At 43.7% G+C, this 19493-nt stretch overlaps 1 protein-coding gene across 1 annotated transcript in view; it reads left to right on the top strand.

Annotated features, from left to right (window-relative positions):
- kif28 (kinesin family member 28) overlaps positions 1-19493 on the top strand; it is a 47780-nt gene that overhangs the window by 8092 nt on the left and 20195 nt on the right. The window contains exons 4-11 of the mRNA XM_067988440.1: positions 1632-1667; positions 4223-4447; positions 6156-6310; positions 11097-11208; positions 13162-13229; positions 14042-14184; positions 15215-15336; positions 16039-16129. Coding sequence (XP_067844541.1) covers positions 1632-1667; positions 4223-4447; positions 6156-6310; positions 11097-11208; positions 13162-13229; positions 14042-14184; positions 15215-15336; positions 16039-16129 — 952 coding nt within the window. The remainder of the gene's footprint in view (positions 1-1631; positions 1668-4222; positions 4448-6155; positions 6311-11096; positions 11209-13161; positions 13230-14041; positions 14185-15214; positions 15337-16038; positions 16130-19493) is intronic.

Here is a 19493-nt window from a genome sequence, read left to right as displayed (position 1 = left end):
GCTGCCTTGCAAAGTTGTCCCCATTGTTTCTTTCTGGCTGCGAGGTCCCAGCCTTCCCTCACCAGGCTAAATTAAAAATAAGCATTTGTCAGCAAAGCGATGCTGTGGACACTCTGCTAGGGTGATGGGAAGGGATGACAAGGAGATTAGCAGAATGAGTCAGATTGGAGGGCAAAGATGGAAATAGGGGATGTAAGGCTAATAATTGTAGCCAGGGGTGAGGGAAAGTTGAGAGGGAAACAGAGAACAATGGGGATGGGTGAGTCAGAGGGCAATAGGGATTGGGGGATAAAGCATATGAGAATGATAAGGGAGACAAGGATGGGAAAAAGACAGATAAGACAGTGAGGCAGTAGGGGTCAACAATATCAGAGAGGGGGATAGGTGTGAGGGTATGATGGAGGAAGTGATACGGAGGGTGCTAGTATAGGAGGCAAATGTGATGGGACAGATAGGGTTGAGGGGGAGAACATGAGGACAACATGATTGGAATAGCAATAGGAAAGGGATGAGGGAGAAGGAAGGCAACAGGGCAGTGAAGGTGACAAGATGATATGGGGGTAAGACATTACAGAAAAGCTGTATGGAGTCAAAAGGAGCAGTGAGGTGGTGGGAAGGGATAGAGGAAACAAAGCCATTTTGTGAGAAGCAAGAGAGACAGGAAGATAATCTGGAATGAGGAGGAGCAAAACGGACAAGGGAGTGATGGACTGGGAACAATACAGGGGACAATAGGAATAAGAGGCTGAGTGAAAGAAGACAAAGAGAGAGATAAGCACAAAAGGAGACAACCAAAACAAAGCCGAGACAGAAAAGGACAGAACCAGAGACGACAAAACAAAAAGGTGGGAAAGGGAGACAACAACAGGAGTGGAAATAAAGAGCGAAAAACAGAACAGCGTACACATAGAAAACCAAAAAAGGAGAGGAATACAAGAGAAAGAGATAAAATTGAAGGTGTTCATTCGCTGCGATATGACAGTTGAGAGAAAGAGAGTGTATCCTCCAACTGACTGCGTGCAACACCATGAGATCTGTTAGTATATATTATATATATTCTTCTTTTACTCTGGCTTGATAACTGTGAGCATTTATAGATTGTAATCTTCCTTTACTCTGTGACTGAAATAACTTGCAGGTCATGTAAGCCTTTAGGACCCAATTCATAAATTCAACATATCAGTACAAACCTACGTCCACTATCACACACCATTATTTTCACATATAAATCGTATCGGGAACCATTCTTATCAAACTGCACCATAAGAGCAGAAAAACTAATTTAAGAGGAAATTCACTAGCTTGTATAAATGATGAACTATACCCTATATCTCTGAATGAATTCAAGGCATTAATTCAGTGTTGGGATTCAGGGATCATTCATAAACTGCTTATTCATTGCTCTCATGGTTGGATTTTTGATTGCAATTGGTTTGAGTCACCCTATTATTATCTATTTGTATTGATGGTAGAGTATGGGTTATTAACTGAATGGTGTTAGACAATGAAATGACTGGACTGCTTGGAGAGGTTAATGATATAAGAGAGAGATGTCAGTGTTACGAATGTAGGATGATTTTGTTGAGAGTAACATGCACTAAAGTTCCAGATGAATTTCTTTACTTTCACAGATTTATTTCAGCATGTTGGAAATTTACAATGAAAAGGTAATTCTTCCTCTTTACTGGCATATGCATGAAATATCTCAATATTGTACAACTCTTGTCACAGAGTGAACGTATACATTAAGTAGGTGATATACTGGCATAAGATAGATGCGAGTTGTAACGGAATAAGCTCAGAAATCTTTCCAGTGTGTTGGAGCCAATGGTTTTTGGACAAGTGCACATTTTATTAACTTGATTCTACTATACTAAGAATTTTTGCATTATAAGTACAGATCGGCCTATCAAGTCGGTTCCAGTGAAATGAATAAGGAAATAATATATTACACGTCAACAAACAGTCCAGTTAATTATAAAGGGGAGTTTCCGATTCCCACACATAACACGGCATTATCTAGGGTGGTGGTGGGCTGGAGATGCTCACATAGACGCTTATATGTGAAGACTGAACTCCTCATAGATGTGATCATATGAATCTTCACAACCTAAGTTTTGCATTGGCTGAAAAACCAGCCTTTAGATGTGGTTTTCAACAAATAGACACTTTTTTTGAGACAAATATTGCTCTGAACACCAAAACAGAAGGTGGGAGCAGGGAAGCAGAAGAAGAAAAGTAAATAAAAGATTTAAAGTTAAAATAACCGGCAAAAAAAAGATTAGAATAGATGGAAAAGCATAAAGCTAAATCAAATAGAAAAAAAGGGGATTGAGAGAATAAGAGGAAAAGAAGCTATAGGACTGATCGCAGATGAAGGGTTTACATTTCTTTGCTATTCTAGTCGAGAATGGAGTTACTTTGACATTTTATTATTTATTATTAAATTGCAAAACTTACAGCAATTTTGGTGATTGCAGCACAGGAGTTCCTGTGCGGTCGAGCAGCTGGGAGATACAAACTGAAGTGCTACAGCGCCATCACAAGCAGGGGGGTGTAATTACATGGTGACAGTTTCCATTCCAAATACAGACGCAAGAATTTATCGCGGACAAAAATGTGACAACTTGAAGTAAGGTCTTGTAGACAGGAAGTGTATGCAGACACAAGATTTTCAATATATTATAGACATAGCCATCACCAGATCCGGCTGGACCACATCAGGCGCCATTGGGACTCACTTTCCTCTGCCCAAACCTTCCATTACTCCAGGATAATCTAGGAGAGCAAAGATAACCCCTGACTTCTTTTCTCCACGACTGACTGTCTCTTTAAACCCCTCTTCCCTGTACCCTTCACCGTCACCTTCAACTAATGTAAGGAATCTTACAACACCAGGTTATAGTCCAACTGTTTAAAACAGTTGGACTATAACCTGGTGTTGTAAGATTCCTTACATTTGTCAACCCCAGTCCATCACCGGCATCTCCACATCATGGCTACCTTCAACTAAGATTGAGAACATCTGTTCAGCTGTCACTGCTGCTTCCCATCCTTACCCTTGCCTAACAAGCCAAATTTCCTGCTAAGCTCCCCCCTGCCCTATCCCCATTCTGCATCTTTGTCTAGTTTCTTTCCTATCTCCCCACATGCACTCTCCGAGATCCTGTTGTCCATGAGACCCATGTCCAGGTCCATGTCACCCATGTCCAGGTCCATGTCCTGCTCCCTTAGCTTCATTCCCATTCAACTGCTGACCATCCAACTTCCTTTCCTGGCTCCCATGCTAGCTGACATTGTAAATGGTTCCCTCTCCTCACATACTGTTCCCCCTCCCTTCAAAACCACCATCATAAACTTACTCCCCAAAAAACCCAACCTCTGTCCTTGGAAACTACCACCCCATCCCCTACCTCCCTTTCCTCTCCAATGACTTTGAATGTGTTGTCACCTCCCAAATCTGTTCCCACCTTTCTCGTAACACCATGTTTGAATCTCTCCCATCGGGACTATACCCCTGCCACAGCACTGAAACTGCCCTAATCATCCTATGAGTGTGGCCATAGTGAATTTTCCCTCCTTGTTCTCCTCGACTTCTCTGCCGACTTTGACAGGGTCGACCACTCAATCCATCTCCAACACCTTTCCTCTGTTGTCCAGCTCAGTGGGACTGTCATCACTTGTCTCCACTGTTACCTTTCCAATCGTAGCCAATGGATCTTTTGTTTTTGGGATTGGCAAGTTGGACTGTCTAGTCTCTTCTGGCCTGATACTTTCTTGTGTTCCTAAACTTGAGCATCTGAGGCTAAAAACAAACTTTGGTGGCTGTGCAACCATTCACAGTTTACATATCAAAAAGAGCTAATCTTTGCAAAGCTAACTAACTCCTCAATTCTTTGCAACCATTAAAGAATGGACTGAAAGTGGGAGGCTGATGAACAGAGAGCTTCATTCATATGGTTTGACTACCCTTGGGTGAAGCTCTGCATTCCCCAATTTCAAAATGATACAAGCTGGTTGTGATAACATAATAACAATATTAAAGGTAACCCTGATAATTGTGCAGCTTTATTACTGTAATTTTATGGTTCATTTCAGTCTCACACTGTTTGAGCTGAAAACTAAAAGAAAAACCTGGCTGACTCGCCAGCAGTCTAAGGGTTAAATGAAAGAAGTACGGACTGGTTATTTTTGCTGCCTCTAAAACCTGTCTGTTTCCTAGGTGATAGACTTGCTATCTAAGAATAAACAGCCTGGGGGCCTAAAGGTGCGAGAAAGCCCCCAAAGGGGTTTCTATGTGGAGCATCTAAAGTCAGTGCCTTGTGAAAGCTACGAGCAGATTGAACAGTTGATGAAGGAAGGAAATAAGAAGAGGAGCACAGCATCCACCAATATCAACACATCCAGCAGCCGTTCACACATGATCATCACCATCCGATTCAAACAGGTACAAGCCTATCGGGCCAGTGGGCCAAGGCAACGAATGTGTAGACACCAATTCAGGCAGTTTTCTTAGTCATTAACCACTGTCCGTTGAAATAACTTGAGCAAAGTTTAATATTGTTACTATAATTTCTGATGCACTTCAGGACTGCTTTTGACACTAATGCAGCTCAAGAAAAAATTAGAGTGCTGACTCTTGGGAAGCATAAGTGGGGGCCACCAGTCTAGAGGCTGCCGATACTGCACAAATTATGTTTTCTATCTCCCCTCCATTCTTGTAGCAGTGAATATTGGAGCACCTGCCATTTCTATTTTAAAGTTAGGGACATCATCAAACGTTAAAGATGCCTTTACCTGGGATTATTTTTACCTGCTGTTTTCACTCTATTACGTGTGCAACCTCAGATCTTTACTCCTCTGTGAATCTGACCATAAACGTAGCCATTATGTTAGATCCTTTGCTTTAGTTTAGTGCAGATGTACATGTGGTGGACAGATGCAGTCACCCATTGTTCATCTTTCCGACAAACTGCAGTCGTTATTGGTAATTGTCTTTATTTTTGTGACCAGTTATAGTTAATAGTTTCCTGTATCTTTTGTTTCCTTATGTAAAAAAAAAATCCATATGAAGTGCCTTGCTGCATTGTGTCACCTAGCAGTAGAATGGGAAAGAAAGAAAGAACTTGTATTTATAAAGCACCTTTCATGACCTCAGGACGTTCCAAAGCCAATAAAGTACTTTTGAAGTGTAGTCACTGTTGTAATGTAGGAAACACAGCAGCCAATTTGCACACAGCAAGGTCCCACAAACAGCAATGTGATAATGACCAGATAATCTGTATTAGTGATGTTGGTTGAGGGATAAATCTTGGCCAGGACTCTTCTTCGAAATAGTGTCATGGGATCTTTTACGTCCACCTGAGAGGGCAGACGGGGGTTCGGTTTAACGTCTCATCTGAAAGGTGGCATCTACAACAGTGCAGCACTCCCTCAGTCCTGCACAGGAGTGCCAGCCTGGATTACGTGGTCAAGTCTGTGGAGTGGGTCTTGAAACAATTTTCTGACTCAGAGGCGAGAATGGTACCCACCGTGCCACGGCTGACAGCTTACATCGTATAAGTCCCACGATTCCCTACAAGGTGAGTCACCAGCCTTTACATCAGGGACTCAGGTGTTTGCCACAGAGAGAAAGGGAAAATCAGTGGCCAAGTCACCCCAGCCTGTTGCTGTGCAAGGCTAAGTTTCATTGGCAAAGGCCCTGGGAACAGGTTGACTGCCTTTCCTTTATGACAGAGGCTGGTGGGTGGTGAGGGGAAGGAAATTATTTTTTAAAACAGGACAGAACTGTTGATAGATGTTAACTGGATATTGTCATCTGGGGAGGGATATTTTTGTCCAAAGCTACAGTGTAACTTTTGGGAAAGCGGCCAATCCAATAGATTCTCTAGCTGCTGTATTCCAAATGATTGTCAAACATTTTAGTTCAATTAGGGCTGTTTTAAAATAACAACACAAGGAAGAGGAGGAGCTCATCGCCAATGACATTAATACATTATTGCATATTTACTGAAACATTAAATTGCACTTCATGCCAATTTAAGGAGAAGAACAATGTCCTTTTATTAATAAAAAGTCAATGGCATAGTTGATAGGTTAGTAATGCAGATTTTGGAACACAAATGGTTACTTCTGCTTGATGTGCTTTCACACAGGTATTTTTAAAAGAGCATCTCACCAAACAATCTGACATAAACCTGGTGGATCTGGCCGGCAGCGAGCGGCAGAAGTCCTCTGGTGCTGAGGGCGACCGTCTGAGAGAGGGAACAGCCATCAATCTCAGCTTAACTACTCTGGGCAATGTCATCAGGTGAGGCGACACGGGAAGTGAATGTGGAGAACCGGGTAAAGTCGAGGATACGATGAATTTAAATCTCCAGTTCAATTTTCTCTCTCCTTCAAAAATGTTGGTTTTGGGCTTCCAAAAAACATCTTCTGGAAATGTCACGGTGAATTCAATATCCATCTCTTTGTATATCTGTTGACTATCTCTCCATCTGGTCTGGGGCCTCCCTCATTTTCTCTTTCTGTTGAAAGCCATGGATAGAATGGAACAACTTAAAGATAAGACAGCGGAGAGAGTGGCAAAATAAAAAAAAATACAATGAAAATTTCACTGCAGAAAATGCTCGTTGGGTGAATTGTACTTGGTGCATCCAAGTGTGTGCAGAAAATGCAGATTAGTAATGAAATGACTACACTATTTCAATTTTAAATAAGAGGACCAAATGGAATGCATCCAATAATACTTAACAAAATGAAGGTAGCAATGGCTGGATACTATGGTTGAATTTTTTTGGAGTTCATTAAATACAGGGGAATTCCAGGTTATTTGAAAATAACTAACATTTCAATTATTGAAAAGGATCAGTAACCTGATCGTGTGTTCTTAATATAATTTTTCCATTGTTCTGTCGTCTTCACCTCAAGGTGCTGACGTGTGCTACAGTACAGTTCCACTGACTACAAAAGCCCACTAATACTTTGGCCATTCTTCATATGAGTGTTAGCAGGCTATTTGACCTTTGGAGGCATCGTACCTTAGCCCAATCCTTTACAGGATGCTTACACATGCTCAATCCCAGCAGAGATCACTGGATAAGATGGGGGAGGGAAGGAGGGAGGAAATGTTTAGTCATGATGCTCCAGACATCATGAGTGTGGGGCAGGCTCGATGGACCAGCTGGTCTTTTCCTGCCTGTCAATTTTGTATGCTCGATAAGCGATCAAGAGTAGAAGCCCTGACTGTTTTGTTTCCCACTCTCTACTCCAAGGTAATGAGGTCAATTATTGACCCAGTTGTGATGATGAAGGGCCCTTATGGACCACTGATTAATTTTGTTTTGTTTGTGCCATTTTGTTCCCCTCTTCTGAAAGCACTGCTACTTGTAGGGATATGGCTCCATGAGCTCAATGATACCCTGACTCAGCATCCACATTTTCCACTCAGGTCAATGGATAGAAATGAGGAGCAGGAACACTGACTTCCTTTCCCAGCGCAAGGGGTATGGAGACTAATCAGCTAACTCAGTATAGCCCAAGAATCAAACCTGGGAATCTCTGGTCTATAAGTCTCAGTACTACACCAGGGGGTGCATTTACCATCATGGCTGTCGGGAGGGTGTGGGGGAGTCTATTTTTAAATTTCTTTCAGCTCTTCATGCAAATTGTTCTGCACAGTTGGTGGTCATCTCCTTGAAGTGCTTCTCTCATCCCGACTAAATTCACTGCCGGGGTATATGAATGAGTCAACATTTGCTGTTAGTAATCTGTAAAACGCCATGCAGAAATGACGGGCAGGAAAAGACCAGCTGGTCCATCAAGCCTGCCCCAGACCTCATGATGGCCAGAGCATCATGACTAGACATTTCCTAACTCTCCCATTCTCTTTCCCCCCCACTACCCCCACCAACTCCAGCAGTCATATAATCTTGGGGTTGTATTCTCTAGAGTTTCGAAGGTTAAGGGGTGATCTGATCGAAGTTTATAAGATATTAAGGGGAACAGATAGGGTGGATAGAGAGAAACTATTTCCGCTGGTTGGGGATTCTAGGAGTAGGGGGCACAGTCTAAAAATTAGAGCCAGACCTTTCAGGAGCGAGATTAGAAAACATTTCTACACACAAAGGGTGGTAGAAGTTTGGAACTCTCTTCCGCAAACGGCAATTGATACTAGCTCAATTGCTAAATTTAAATGTGAGATGGATAGCTTTTTGGCAACCAAAGGTATTAAGGGATATGGGCCAAAGGCAGGTATATGGAGCTAGATCACAGATCAGCCATGATCTTATCAAATGGCGGAGCAGGCACGAGGGGCTGAATGGCCTACTCCTGGTCCTATGTTCCTCCTGGGAGAGGCAAAAAAAAGAGAAAACCCTAGGGCCAATAAGGGAAAAATAACAGGAAAACTCATCTCTGAACCCCCTCAGGAGATCACATGGATTATGTGTTCTCCGTTAATCCTGGACTGATGGAATTCCACAATTTTGTTCATCATTGCCTTCTCTGAAGAGCACTTTCTGGAGCTCTCCGGAAAACACTGTTCGGTTAAATGTTTATACAGGTATATTGTTACTCTTCAGCAGTGCATTAATTATTTCTGAGTTTCCTGCAAAGTGTATCTCTACTATAGTTAACAGATGGAAGCCATTGTCACTTGTGATTCCTGCGACATAAAACGGTAACCAAATCTCTCTCAATAATGAGAGTTCAAAGCTAAAATGAGATCTGTACTTTGTTTCTGGTGCTATGTAGCTCTAAGTAAATTAATTAGGATTCCAGTACAACAACTGGATAAAATCAGGCAAAAAACAAAAAAAAGATAACAGGTCGGTCAACATCTGAAAGAGGAAGATATGGTAATGTATCTGGTGCGATTCCATCCATACTGGCACAGACAGGCTGGAGAATTCCTTTTATAGGAAAGAAAAACAGAAAGTGCTGGAAACACTCAGCAGGTCAGCCAGCGTCAGTGGAGGGAGAAGAGATGAGATAACATTTCAGGTGCGGGCCGTCGAATTGGGAAAGGCAAAGAGGGAGGGAAGATAACAAGTAAAGGCGGAGAGTTAAAATATGCTGACAATTTTGACAATGTGGCGGCTAATATTTTTCATAGCCTGGTAATATGTTTCAAAATGCTAGAAAGAGGGATAAAGTCATGTATATTAGGCAAAGGTCATCAGTACTCAGGCACTAGAGTAAAGACTAAAGACATGGAAAAGAATAGAAGCAGGATGAGTCAGACAGCTTTTGAGAGTAATTATTAGGCCCACAGTTAAAAACAAACCATTGCTTTAATTTAACAAATGTCCATTTTTTTTTTGTTACTACATCCCTGGATCTGTATGTATCTTATTCACATCTGGATATTTAAAACTGGATTGAGTTAGTTTGTAAGTATGAATGAATAAGTAAGTTAGCATACATATTAAAAGAGGCATAGAGTACAAAAGCAAGGAAGTTATGCTAAACTTTTATAAAACACTGGTTAGGCCTCAGCTGGAGTATGGTGTTCAATTCTGGGCACCACACTTTAGGAAGGATGTCAAGGCCTTAGAGAGGGTGCAGAAGAGATTTACTAGAATGGTATCAAAGATGAGGGACTTCAGTTATGTGGAGAGACTGGAGAAGCTGGGATTGTTCTCCTTGGAACAGAGAAGGTTAAGGGGAGATTTGATAGAGGTGTTCAAGATCATGAACGGTTTTGATAGAGTAAATAAGGAGAAACTGTTTCCAGTAGTAGAAGGGTCGGTAACCAGAGGACACAAATTTAAGGTGATCAGCAAGAGAGACAGAGGTGGCATGGGGAAACATTTTTTTATGCAGCGAGTTGTTATGATCTGGAATGCACTGCCTGAAATGGTGGTGGAAGCAGATTCAATAGTAACTTTCAAAAGGAAATTGGATAAATACTTGAAGGGAAAAAATTTACAGGGCTATGGGGAAAGAGCAGGGGAGTGGGACTAATTGGATAGCTCTTTCAAAGAGGCGGCACAGGCACGATGGGCCGAATGGCCTCATCCTACGCTATGCCTACTCTAATACCATGGTACATTTAAACTGGAATGTTACAGGAGCTGGGAACCATCTGGGAGTATACCACCCACATCGAGGGGATTATTAGATGCCTAAATTTGACTCACGATAACTGTTTTACATTAACTGCTCCAAATTATATTAACTTTTACACAACCAGCCAACCCTTCAGAGGACCACCGCACTAATCAGTGAATAAGTTAACCTCTTCTTCTCAAAAAATTATGAAGTCAGACATTTTTTTTATTAACACTTATGATTATACAGTTTGCAGCATTTTAATGCTAAATATTGAAATATGTGACATACTTAAGCAGATGTTACTAACTGAAGGAATTAATAAACTTAAAGTTACAAAGGCAGTTCAAGTGTATCACACGTTGTGGCCTTGACAATCTAGGTCTATCAGCTCTGGGAGCGAAAGGTTCTTTTTCTCTCAGTGCTGTCTTGAAATACCCATGGTCCTCAGTATTAACTTCCAGAGTTCAGCAGGATTGTTGAAAACTTCATTTTTGGGGCTTCTTCCTTATAACTGCCACACATGAAATGAGCTAAATTAACCCAGACCAGGGATCGAACCGAGGGCCTGTCCTTTATTTTGTTCATTCTTGGGATGTGGGTGTTGCCAGAAAGGCCAGCATTTATTGCCCATCCCTAAACTGAGTGGCTTGCTGGACTACTTCAGAGAACTGTCAAGAGTCAACCACATTGGTATGGGGCTGCAGTCATATATAGGCCAGACCGGATAAGGACGGCAAGTTTCCTTCCCTAAAGGGCATTAGTGAACCAGTTGGGTTTTTACAACAATCTGACAACTTCATGGCAACTTTTCCTGACACCAGCTTTTTATTTCCAACATTTTTTAACTGAATTCTAATTCTCAAACTGCTATGGTGGGATTTGAACTCTCCAAGTCACATTCTTTGGATTATTAGTCTAGGCCTGAGTTCAGTACCATAACCACTATGCTGCCATGTCTTTTCCTAGTTTGTATGGATCAGTACCGATAGCATGTTTTACCAAACTAACCACGTCTTTATTTAATCTGTATTTCTCCCTAGTGCCTTAGCAGAAATAGCCATGGGGAAGAAGGTGATGCACGTGCCTTATAGAAACTCCACGCTCACCAAACTACTACAGTCAGCTCTGGGAGGAAACAGTAAGACTATGATGGTAATTGCTCAAATAGCACTGACCTATTTAGCGAGCAAGTCTGAAAGGGCTAATTCCAGTTTCGTTCTCCACCTTAACTGTGTCTTTTCTCTTTTCTCAGCTTCCAGGCTATGCCTTACATTTTGTGTTAGACTTTCTAATACAGTAGGTCACACTGACATCACTGTGCCTTTCATTTGTGCAGTAATGCACTGCAATTACTGGTAACCACATGGTAAGATTACCCCCAGGCAGGATTATCCAGGTAGCTGCCATTAATCAAGACTATTTCAGCGATTGTATCATTTCAGTTTTATATTTATTGATTTGGGTCTTTTGTGCAATCAGGACCAAGTCATGTCCCTCTAATGATATCATCAGTATTCACATTTAAGCAAAAAAAAAATTCAACAAAAACTGTGATGGACGGAAAAGTCAAGGAGATGTCAGCTTTCAAAATCAATCATTATTCAATTGACCAGTTGCACCTCAATAACTGATCACCATATAATAAAGTTGTCCACACAGGGAGGTGAGGCTGCTGATGGCACATTTACACTGTGTCAATAATCACGTTGGGCATTCCTTCAGTTTGGATCCTTGGCGGCCGTCTTTGCTTCCAGTAATCCCAAAAATTCAAGGTGGGGCAAAAACAAACAGTTGGGATCATCAATTAACTTACAGAAAAAAAAATCAAATGCAGTAGGCTCCTTATAGAAGAGGAGGCACAATGCATGAGAAAAATCAAGGACATGAAGAAACCTTTCGGCTCACCTTCATTTTAGTACCCTAACCATTATATTATCCAATTGTGTTTAAACATCCTGAATATTTTTGCCTCCACTACACTGCCAGGCAAATTATTCTAAGCATCTACTTTGGGTAAGGAAATTCTTTCTTTTATTAATTACAACAGTACTTTTCTGCTGTTTTAAGTTTATGTCCTGTACTTCAGAATGCTTTATTTTCCTTTTATTATGATGATACTTACATTCATACAGCATCTTATCACATCAAAACAACTCAAAGTGCTTCAGGCAATGAATTATGTTTGAAATGCAGTGACTGTCATTAGGTATGCAATCAGCAATCAGCAATCAAAATTACTGCACTCTCAGTGCATGGGGGAATCTGCATCATAATTCACCATTATTTCTGTTTGTGGCTGTTTACATTTTTTTTAAAGATGTATTTCTGCCTGTTTTCATCCATCCTTAACACCACTTTATCAGCCAGAATGAGGGCACAGATGTTACTGCTTGATCAGATGGCAACAGGGGAAGTGACTTAAGGGGGGCAAACAAGACCCTCTAAAAGAGCAGTAATTGAGTAATGTTTTGTGGTATTACTGTGCCTGAATGATACTGGCAATAAGGTTTCCTCCTTTTGACCTGGATTAAGAACGAATAGTGTTGAAGGGACTGGATGATGCAATGGGTCACCTCTGGGATCTGAGAGTTTGAATCCAGGTCAGTCTGAGGGGTCGAAGGTCACTTTCTCCTGGCTACAAAATGAATATGGGCACTTTCAACCTAGTGCCAAGTAGGTATGATCTTATAGCACAAAACTACCTCTAATTTGGGATGAACAGGTACTAAATTAACAATCTCATTCAGAGAGACCAGGAACATGGCTGATGTGAAGAACGGGAATGTCACACTGGTGCGTTGTGGGCCGCTCTTCTGAGGTTGGGAATAAGATGCATTGGGGAACAATTTCTGCTATTTGCTATTTAAAGCAAAATTGTAAATGTCTGTATAAGGAACGTTATAAGTAGTGAACAGTGGAAATCTTCCACCATTGTTGAGTAGAGAGAGCTTTACTCTGTATCCAGCCCATGACAGGAGACGTGGGAGTGGTTGATGCCGACACTATGTTTGAATAGTGATCCATTCTCAGCACTGCCATCCCTCAACTTGGTAAGTGCAATTGCCAGAATGCAGCTTTCTAAATGAATCAAGAATTGTTTTACAGATTGCAACAGTCAGTCCAGCTGACATCTGCTACGAGGAAACGCTATCAACGTTACGTTATGCTGAAAGGTAAAAATAAGGTGTATTTTATTTGGGGGACAAAAAAGGAAATTCACTTACATTTATATTAGCGCCTTTCATGACCTCAAGCCGTCCTAAAGCGCTTTACAGCCACTGAAGTACTTTTGAAATGTAGTCACTGTTGTAATGTAGGAAACACGGCAGCCAATTTGCACACAGCAAGGTCCCACAAACAGCAATGTGATAATGACCAGATCATCTGTTTTTTAGTGATGTAGATTGAGGGGTAAAAATTGGCTAGGACACCAGGGAGAACTCCCCTGCTCCATTTTCATGGGATTTTTTACACCCACCTGAGAGGGCAGACGGGGCCTCGGTTTAACATCTCACCCGAAAGATGGCACCTCCGACAGTGCGGCGCTCTCTCCGTACCGTACTGGAGTGTAAGTCTAGATTTTGTGGAAAAGTCTTTGGAGTGGGACTTGAACCCACAACCTTCTGACTCAGATGCGAGATTGCTACCAACTGAGCCACGACTGACACTTGTATAAATCAGTGGTTTGTATATAAATGCGACACAAAGTGCCTCAATATCAGGTCATTTTAGTAAAAAAAACTTTTCCAAGGATACTTTTCTGGTTAAACGTATTTCCTTTTCCCATGTAACTTTTTTTCCCCCCTCCATTCCTTCCTCACTCCCTCCTGGCTGGGAGGATGGGGGTAGTGGTGGGCACAGTCTGCTTCCAGGTGTTTGTTTGTTGCTTTAATCTGTGCATTAGGAATTTGTAAGCATAACTTTGATTTGTAATTACTGTACAGTAATTCCCGTTCATCCCCCTCTACCACCTTCTCGGCTAAAGGACTAAGAATATCCAGAACAAGGCGGTGATAAATGAAGATCCAACAGAGCGGCTCATACGGGAGCTGAAGGCAGAGAACGCCAAGCTGCGATCAAAGATCACCAAAATTAGAAACTCTGGACAAAGGGTCGAGGAAGAAACACGTACGTGTCTGTGGCTGGTTCAGCAGAATGTAATTGTTTTAATTTTAATTCATTTTAAAATGAGGTCTGATGCATTGCTCTACCGCACCGCACTTTAGGAAGGATGTGAAGGCCTTAGAGGGTGTGCAGAAGAGATTTACCACAATGGTTCCAGGGATGAGGGGCTTCAGTTACGTGTATAGACTGGAGAAGCTGGGGTTGTTCTCCTTAGCGCAGAGAAGTTTGAGAGGAGATTTGATAGAGCTGTTCAAAATCATGAGGGATCTGGACAGAGTAGATAGAGAGAAACTGTTCCCATTGGCGGCAGGGTCAAGAACAAGAGGAAACAGATTTAAGGTGATTGGCAAAAGAACCAAAGACGACATGAGGAGAAACTTTTTTACGCAGCGAGTGGTTAGGATCTGGAATGCACTGCCTGAATGGGTGGTGGAGGCAGATTCAATCGTGGCCTTCAAAAGGGAATTGGATAAGTACTTGAAGGGAAAAAATTTGCAGGGCTATGGGGAAAGAGCGGGGGAGTGGGACTAACTGGATTGCACTTGCAGAGAGCAGGCATGGGCTCGATGGGCTGAATGGCCTCCTTCTGTTCTGTAACCATTCTATACCACTTTTGAAGACTGAAATGAGATCTTATGGATGCATGAGTTCATTAGCTAAAAGCAACTACCAGACAGGGTTTGCTGTTTATTTCCCTGGCATGATACCTAGATCTCAAGACAAGGATAGACATTTTTGAAGATTTGGGGAGCTGGCACTAACCTATGAGAATGGTCAACTACGAGAGTCAAAATAATCCAGGATCACATGATGGCTAGCCGCCTTCCCCCAATTCCCTCTCTGCTGCATGCTCGGTAAGCTTCATCACACCGCCAGCCTTTAGTTCTTCTCATCCCCGGCCTTCTTAAGAATCTCCTCTTCCACCCTCCCACCAATCCCTGACACCTCTATCTCCACTGCGTACGCCTCGTGCTTCCAGCCCACATTTAGAAGATTTATTTTCAAATCATGCTGCTCTTTTTTTCTTCACTAGAGGAGTTACGACGTTTACTGGCTGAGAACGAGCTCCAGATGCAGGAGATCCAGACTTCTTGGGAGCAACGACTAGAGATAGCAAGGAAAGAATGGGAGCAACAATACCTAGCCATAACGCAGGTAAGAATGAATCAGTTCCTGCCTTCGATGTGTTCACCTTCAATCAGCAGTGTGTACGATATATGGGTAGGACTGCCACCTGGCCAAATTTGTCACCAGCACAACTGTTTTTTCCAAACTGATGCTGAAAGTTTTAACTGAAAACACCCGTGGTCATTTAAAAAAAATATTGCAACATACTTTTTATTTGGAACCTAAAGTATTTGATTAGTCAGAGGCTGTGCCTTCATAAAAATGTTTCCAGTGTTTCCATAAAAATACATATACTTTCATCAATAAAAAGCTGGTTGTTTTGCGTTGCCTCCCATGGGAAGTAGTCTGCTAGGGCCCAGACATGAAAATGAGCACTTAACAAATAAGATGACGCAGGTTGGAGGAAGACGGGATACTCAGAGCTTAGTGGGGAACAAGTGACGAAAGTCCAAAGGAGCAACGGATCAATAAAATAGCTTCTGCTATTTGTGGGAGCTTTGTGTCCAAGGTTACCTGTACACTGAGAAGGCTGAAGTCTGAAATGACAGCCCAAGTATAAGAGAAATGCTCATAATATGGAACATCTGTATTCATTTCAGTAGTCATTTTATTACTTTTATAGACATTTTGATCAGAAGAGTGTACTTGTTGCTGCCAATTTAACCCAGCTGGTTTGTATAACTTGTGTAATGGAAAACCTGACTGATCTTTCTTAAATCTGTTTTCTAGGAACGGCACATGATTGAGTTATTCCCCTATCTATCGAATGTCAATGTGGACCCACAGCTCTCTGCCTTTGTCAAGCTCTTCATTAAAGATGGTATTAGCCTCTAACGCTGTGTTGCTGTGCGCAGATCCCAGTATAGGTTTTCCCTGATGCTCTTTCTGATTGTTCTTTGGATCTTCACCTGGACTGGAATCAATTCACTTTTCAAATTAAATCACCTATGTGTTTTAGAATTGGAAAGAAACATTGTCTCGTCTTAAGGAGAACCTATTTTATTTGGAGGGCAGTTCTAAGTGGTGTTATGGTCCCGTTCTTTAAGAATTATACAGACGAGCAGTCCTCTTTCCTTGGGTTCCACCTTTCCTAAAATCACCTCCCTTTGCCTTGCATTGTCATCGCTTCTGTCATTTAATCATTTCCTGTCCTCCAACCTATCGTAGACCTCTCCCTTTTGTTCTTTTCCTGCTGCCCCTTTTCCCTGGCTCTGCACTTGCTTAAAAGCTGTTCATCCCTTAACATCTTCCAGCTCTGATGAAAGGCCATCGGCCTGAAACGGTAACTGTGTTTCTCTCTCCACGGGTGCTGCTTGACCTGCTGAGTGTTTCCTGTATTTCCTGTTTTTATTTCAATTTTTGAGTGAGGTGTCCAGTAAGTTCTAAAAAGTAAACCAGACACCAAGGGCTCGAATTTAGCAGGCCTGCGGGTTCCCAGCGGGTGGTCCTCCGGGAGCGTCGAAAACGCGAACGGCGAAATTAGTGGGTTGCCCACGCGATCGTAGCAGGCAATCCACTAATAGGATCCAATTACCTGCTCCTCCGGGGTCCACGGCGCTGGCCTGCGCGTCGGGCGGGCTGCGCATGCGCAGTACGATCTGTCAGCTGGAGGCTCTCTAGTTAAAGGGGCAGTCCTCCACTGACAGATGCTGCAACCAATGGGACAAATTGCAGCATGGAGCAGCCCAGGGGGAAGGCTGCTCCCAGTTTAATGATGCCTCACCCCAGGTATCATCAGATGGGGTGAGGAGGAGGGGGAGGACACAGATCTTCCCCCCGGCGGGCGGGAGGAAGCGGCCTGCCTCTGCCACCAAGAAGGCCTGGCTCGAGGTGGCAGAGGGGGTCACCTGCGCCACCAACATATCGCCCACCTGCATACAGTGCAGGAGGCGCTGCAATGACCGCAGTAGGTCAGCCACAGTGAGAACACGAAGTCTTTCCCCTACACTCCGTCTGCCACAACACTGCCCCCACCCCAAATCTCCTTCGGCACCGCCAACACTATTCTGTCACATCACCCTTCATGACCACTCACACCCCATCCTCATCTTACCTCCACCTACTCACCTCGCCAGTACTCATCCTGCCACTAACACGCGACCCAATCCTCATACAATCTCATGGCTCCATCCCATACTCACCCTCTCGTGCATCTCCCTCACGGCCAGCCTCACTCAACCTGCCACCACCTGTGCTGCAGCCACAGGGCATGCATCACATATGTGCAGTAGGCAGGGTAAGGCAAACGTCTCGTCAGCATGAAGGGGGTGCACAAGGGTGTCTGAGGGTTTGTCATGGGTGTTACCCATATTGAATTTCAGAGCCACAAACAGCACACATTATATTGACACCACCACTGCCATGTCTCCGCGAATCCTGTCCATTGTGTCCAATAATGCCCGCTCCTGGGTATGACTATGAGGATCCACCACTGATGCCACCCATCATGTTACTGCAGAGTAGGTGCAGGTGTATTTGCAGGGCTCGTCCGCGCAGACAACTGAGAGACATCAGCGGTGTTGCCGGCTGCACCCTGGAAGGATGCGGAGGAGAAGGTGTGGAGGACAGTGGTGACTTTGCCAGCGACAGGTAAGCAGTTGGTGCTGGGGCCAGCCAGGAGCAGCTCGGCATGAAAGAGGCTGCAGATCTCCACGACTACATGTCGAGCGAATCTGCGCCTCCCTGTGCACTGCTGCTCGGAGAGGTCCGGGGAGCTGCGCCTCGGTCTGTGGACCCTGTGGCGAGGGTAGTGCCCTCTGCGACGCGTCTCTCTCTGCGGTAGCCCTCCCTCCTGCTGTGCAGGTGGGCGTGCAACCACACCGTGTTGGGGGGATCCACGTCTCTGCGGCGGACGGCGTGGACTGCGAGGCTGCTGGTGGTGGTCATGCTCTTCGTCCTCCGAGGGTGTCCACACACCACCCAACTGGCAGGTGTTGATCTGAGGGGTTGTGCAGGGTAGGTGTGTGGGTCCTCGGACTGGGGCTGCGGTTTCGTGTCGGTCTGTCCTCTGGCTTGGCCGGGGGGTGGTGGGGGGCAGGGGTTGCCCTATGTGACATGGTGGCCTCCTGCATGGGTGAGGGCGCTCCCCCGTGGAGCGCGCCTTGGCACCTGCCACAGGCTGCTGGCTGCAACACGCCTGGTTTGAAGGGTCCTGTTTCCCCCAGTGTGGGAAACTGACTGCTTTGAACGTAAAATCCCACACTTCCTCTTTTGACAGCTGCTTCAGCTCATTAACTGACCACAACGAGCAAGTTAAGTGCTCTCAAGTGGAACCCCGCTGGCTTTAATTGCCTGCGGGATTCCCACCAGCGGGGCTTGCGCGCGCAGCCCCGCACGTCAGCGCGGTACCCGGAAGTGGCCGGGATTTCGTCCGAATCCGGTCACGTGATCGGAGATCGGGATTTTCGGGGCCCCCCCGCTGGAAACCCGCAGGTAACCCGACCCTAAAATCGAGCCCAAAAGGTCTATCTTAAAATAAAAGTCCATTTTTTTTCCCACTTCAGCCTCGCGATGTTATAGTTGGAGGCGTTAGTGATTGAGGTTATTAAGATTTTTGATGAAATTTCATCGTCAGTAAAGCAATTCTCAGAACTCAAGCCAAGATCCCAGCACAGCACCAATCCTCCCCTACCCCTGCCTGACCCTAGCTCATCCCCTGGACTTGGTAAAAGGTGGTTAACTCATTCCTTTAGATAGATAGGGAGAGATTTTCCTCTTTAACACCCCAGGTGTAAGAGCTTGGTGGGGAGGAAGCACTTATCAAAATTTGCACACAAGCTGCTCCTTTTCCGTCCCATTAAAATGAATAAACAGAAAATCGTGAGTGGCTTGTGTCTGATTTTTGTCATAAACCACTACCATCTCACCAAGCTCCTACACAGAGACACTGAAGAGGCAAGTCGGTTCCATGAAGCCTAGATTTTAAAAGCAAAGACCGTAACTGCTGGCAATCTAAAATAAAAACAGCAAAATGGTGGAGTTGCACAGTCTGTCAGTCATCAGGTTGATAGGTTAACATTGCAGGCAAAGCAATTCATCAGAACCAATAAAATCCAGATTTTAGTGTCTCTCAATACAATAGTTGTATTCGGTTTTCACAATTAGGTAGGTTGAATGCAGGGTGACCCCTCCACTCAAATGTACACTATGCCTGCTATTTGTCTGCCCAATTTTAAAGAATGATA

Source organism: Heptranchias perlo, chromosome 8 (assembly GCF_035084215.1).
Source record: "Heptranchias perlo isolate sHepPer1 chromosome 8, sHepPer1.hap1, whole genome shotgun sequence".
In the NCBI taxonomy this organism is placed as follows: Eukaryota; Metazoa; Chordata; class Chondrichthyes; order Hexanchiformes; family Hexanchidae; genus Heptranchias; species Heptranchias perlo.
This window is presented reverse-complemented; position numbering and strand designations above follow the sequence as displayed.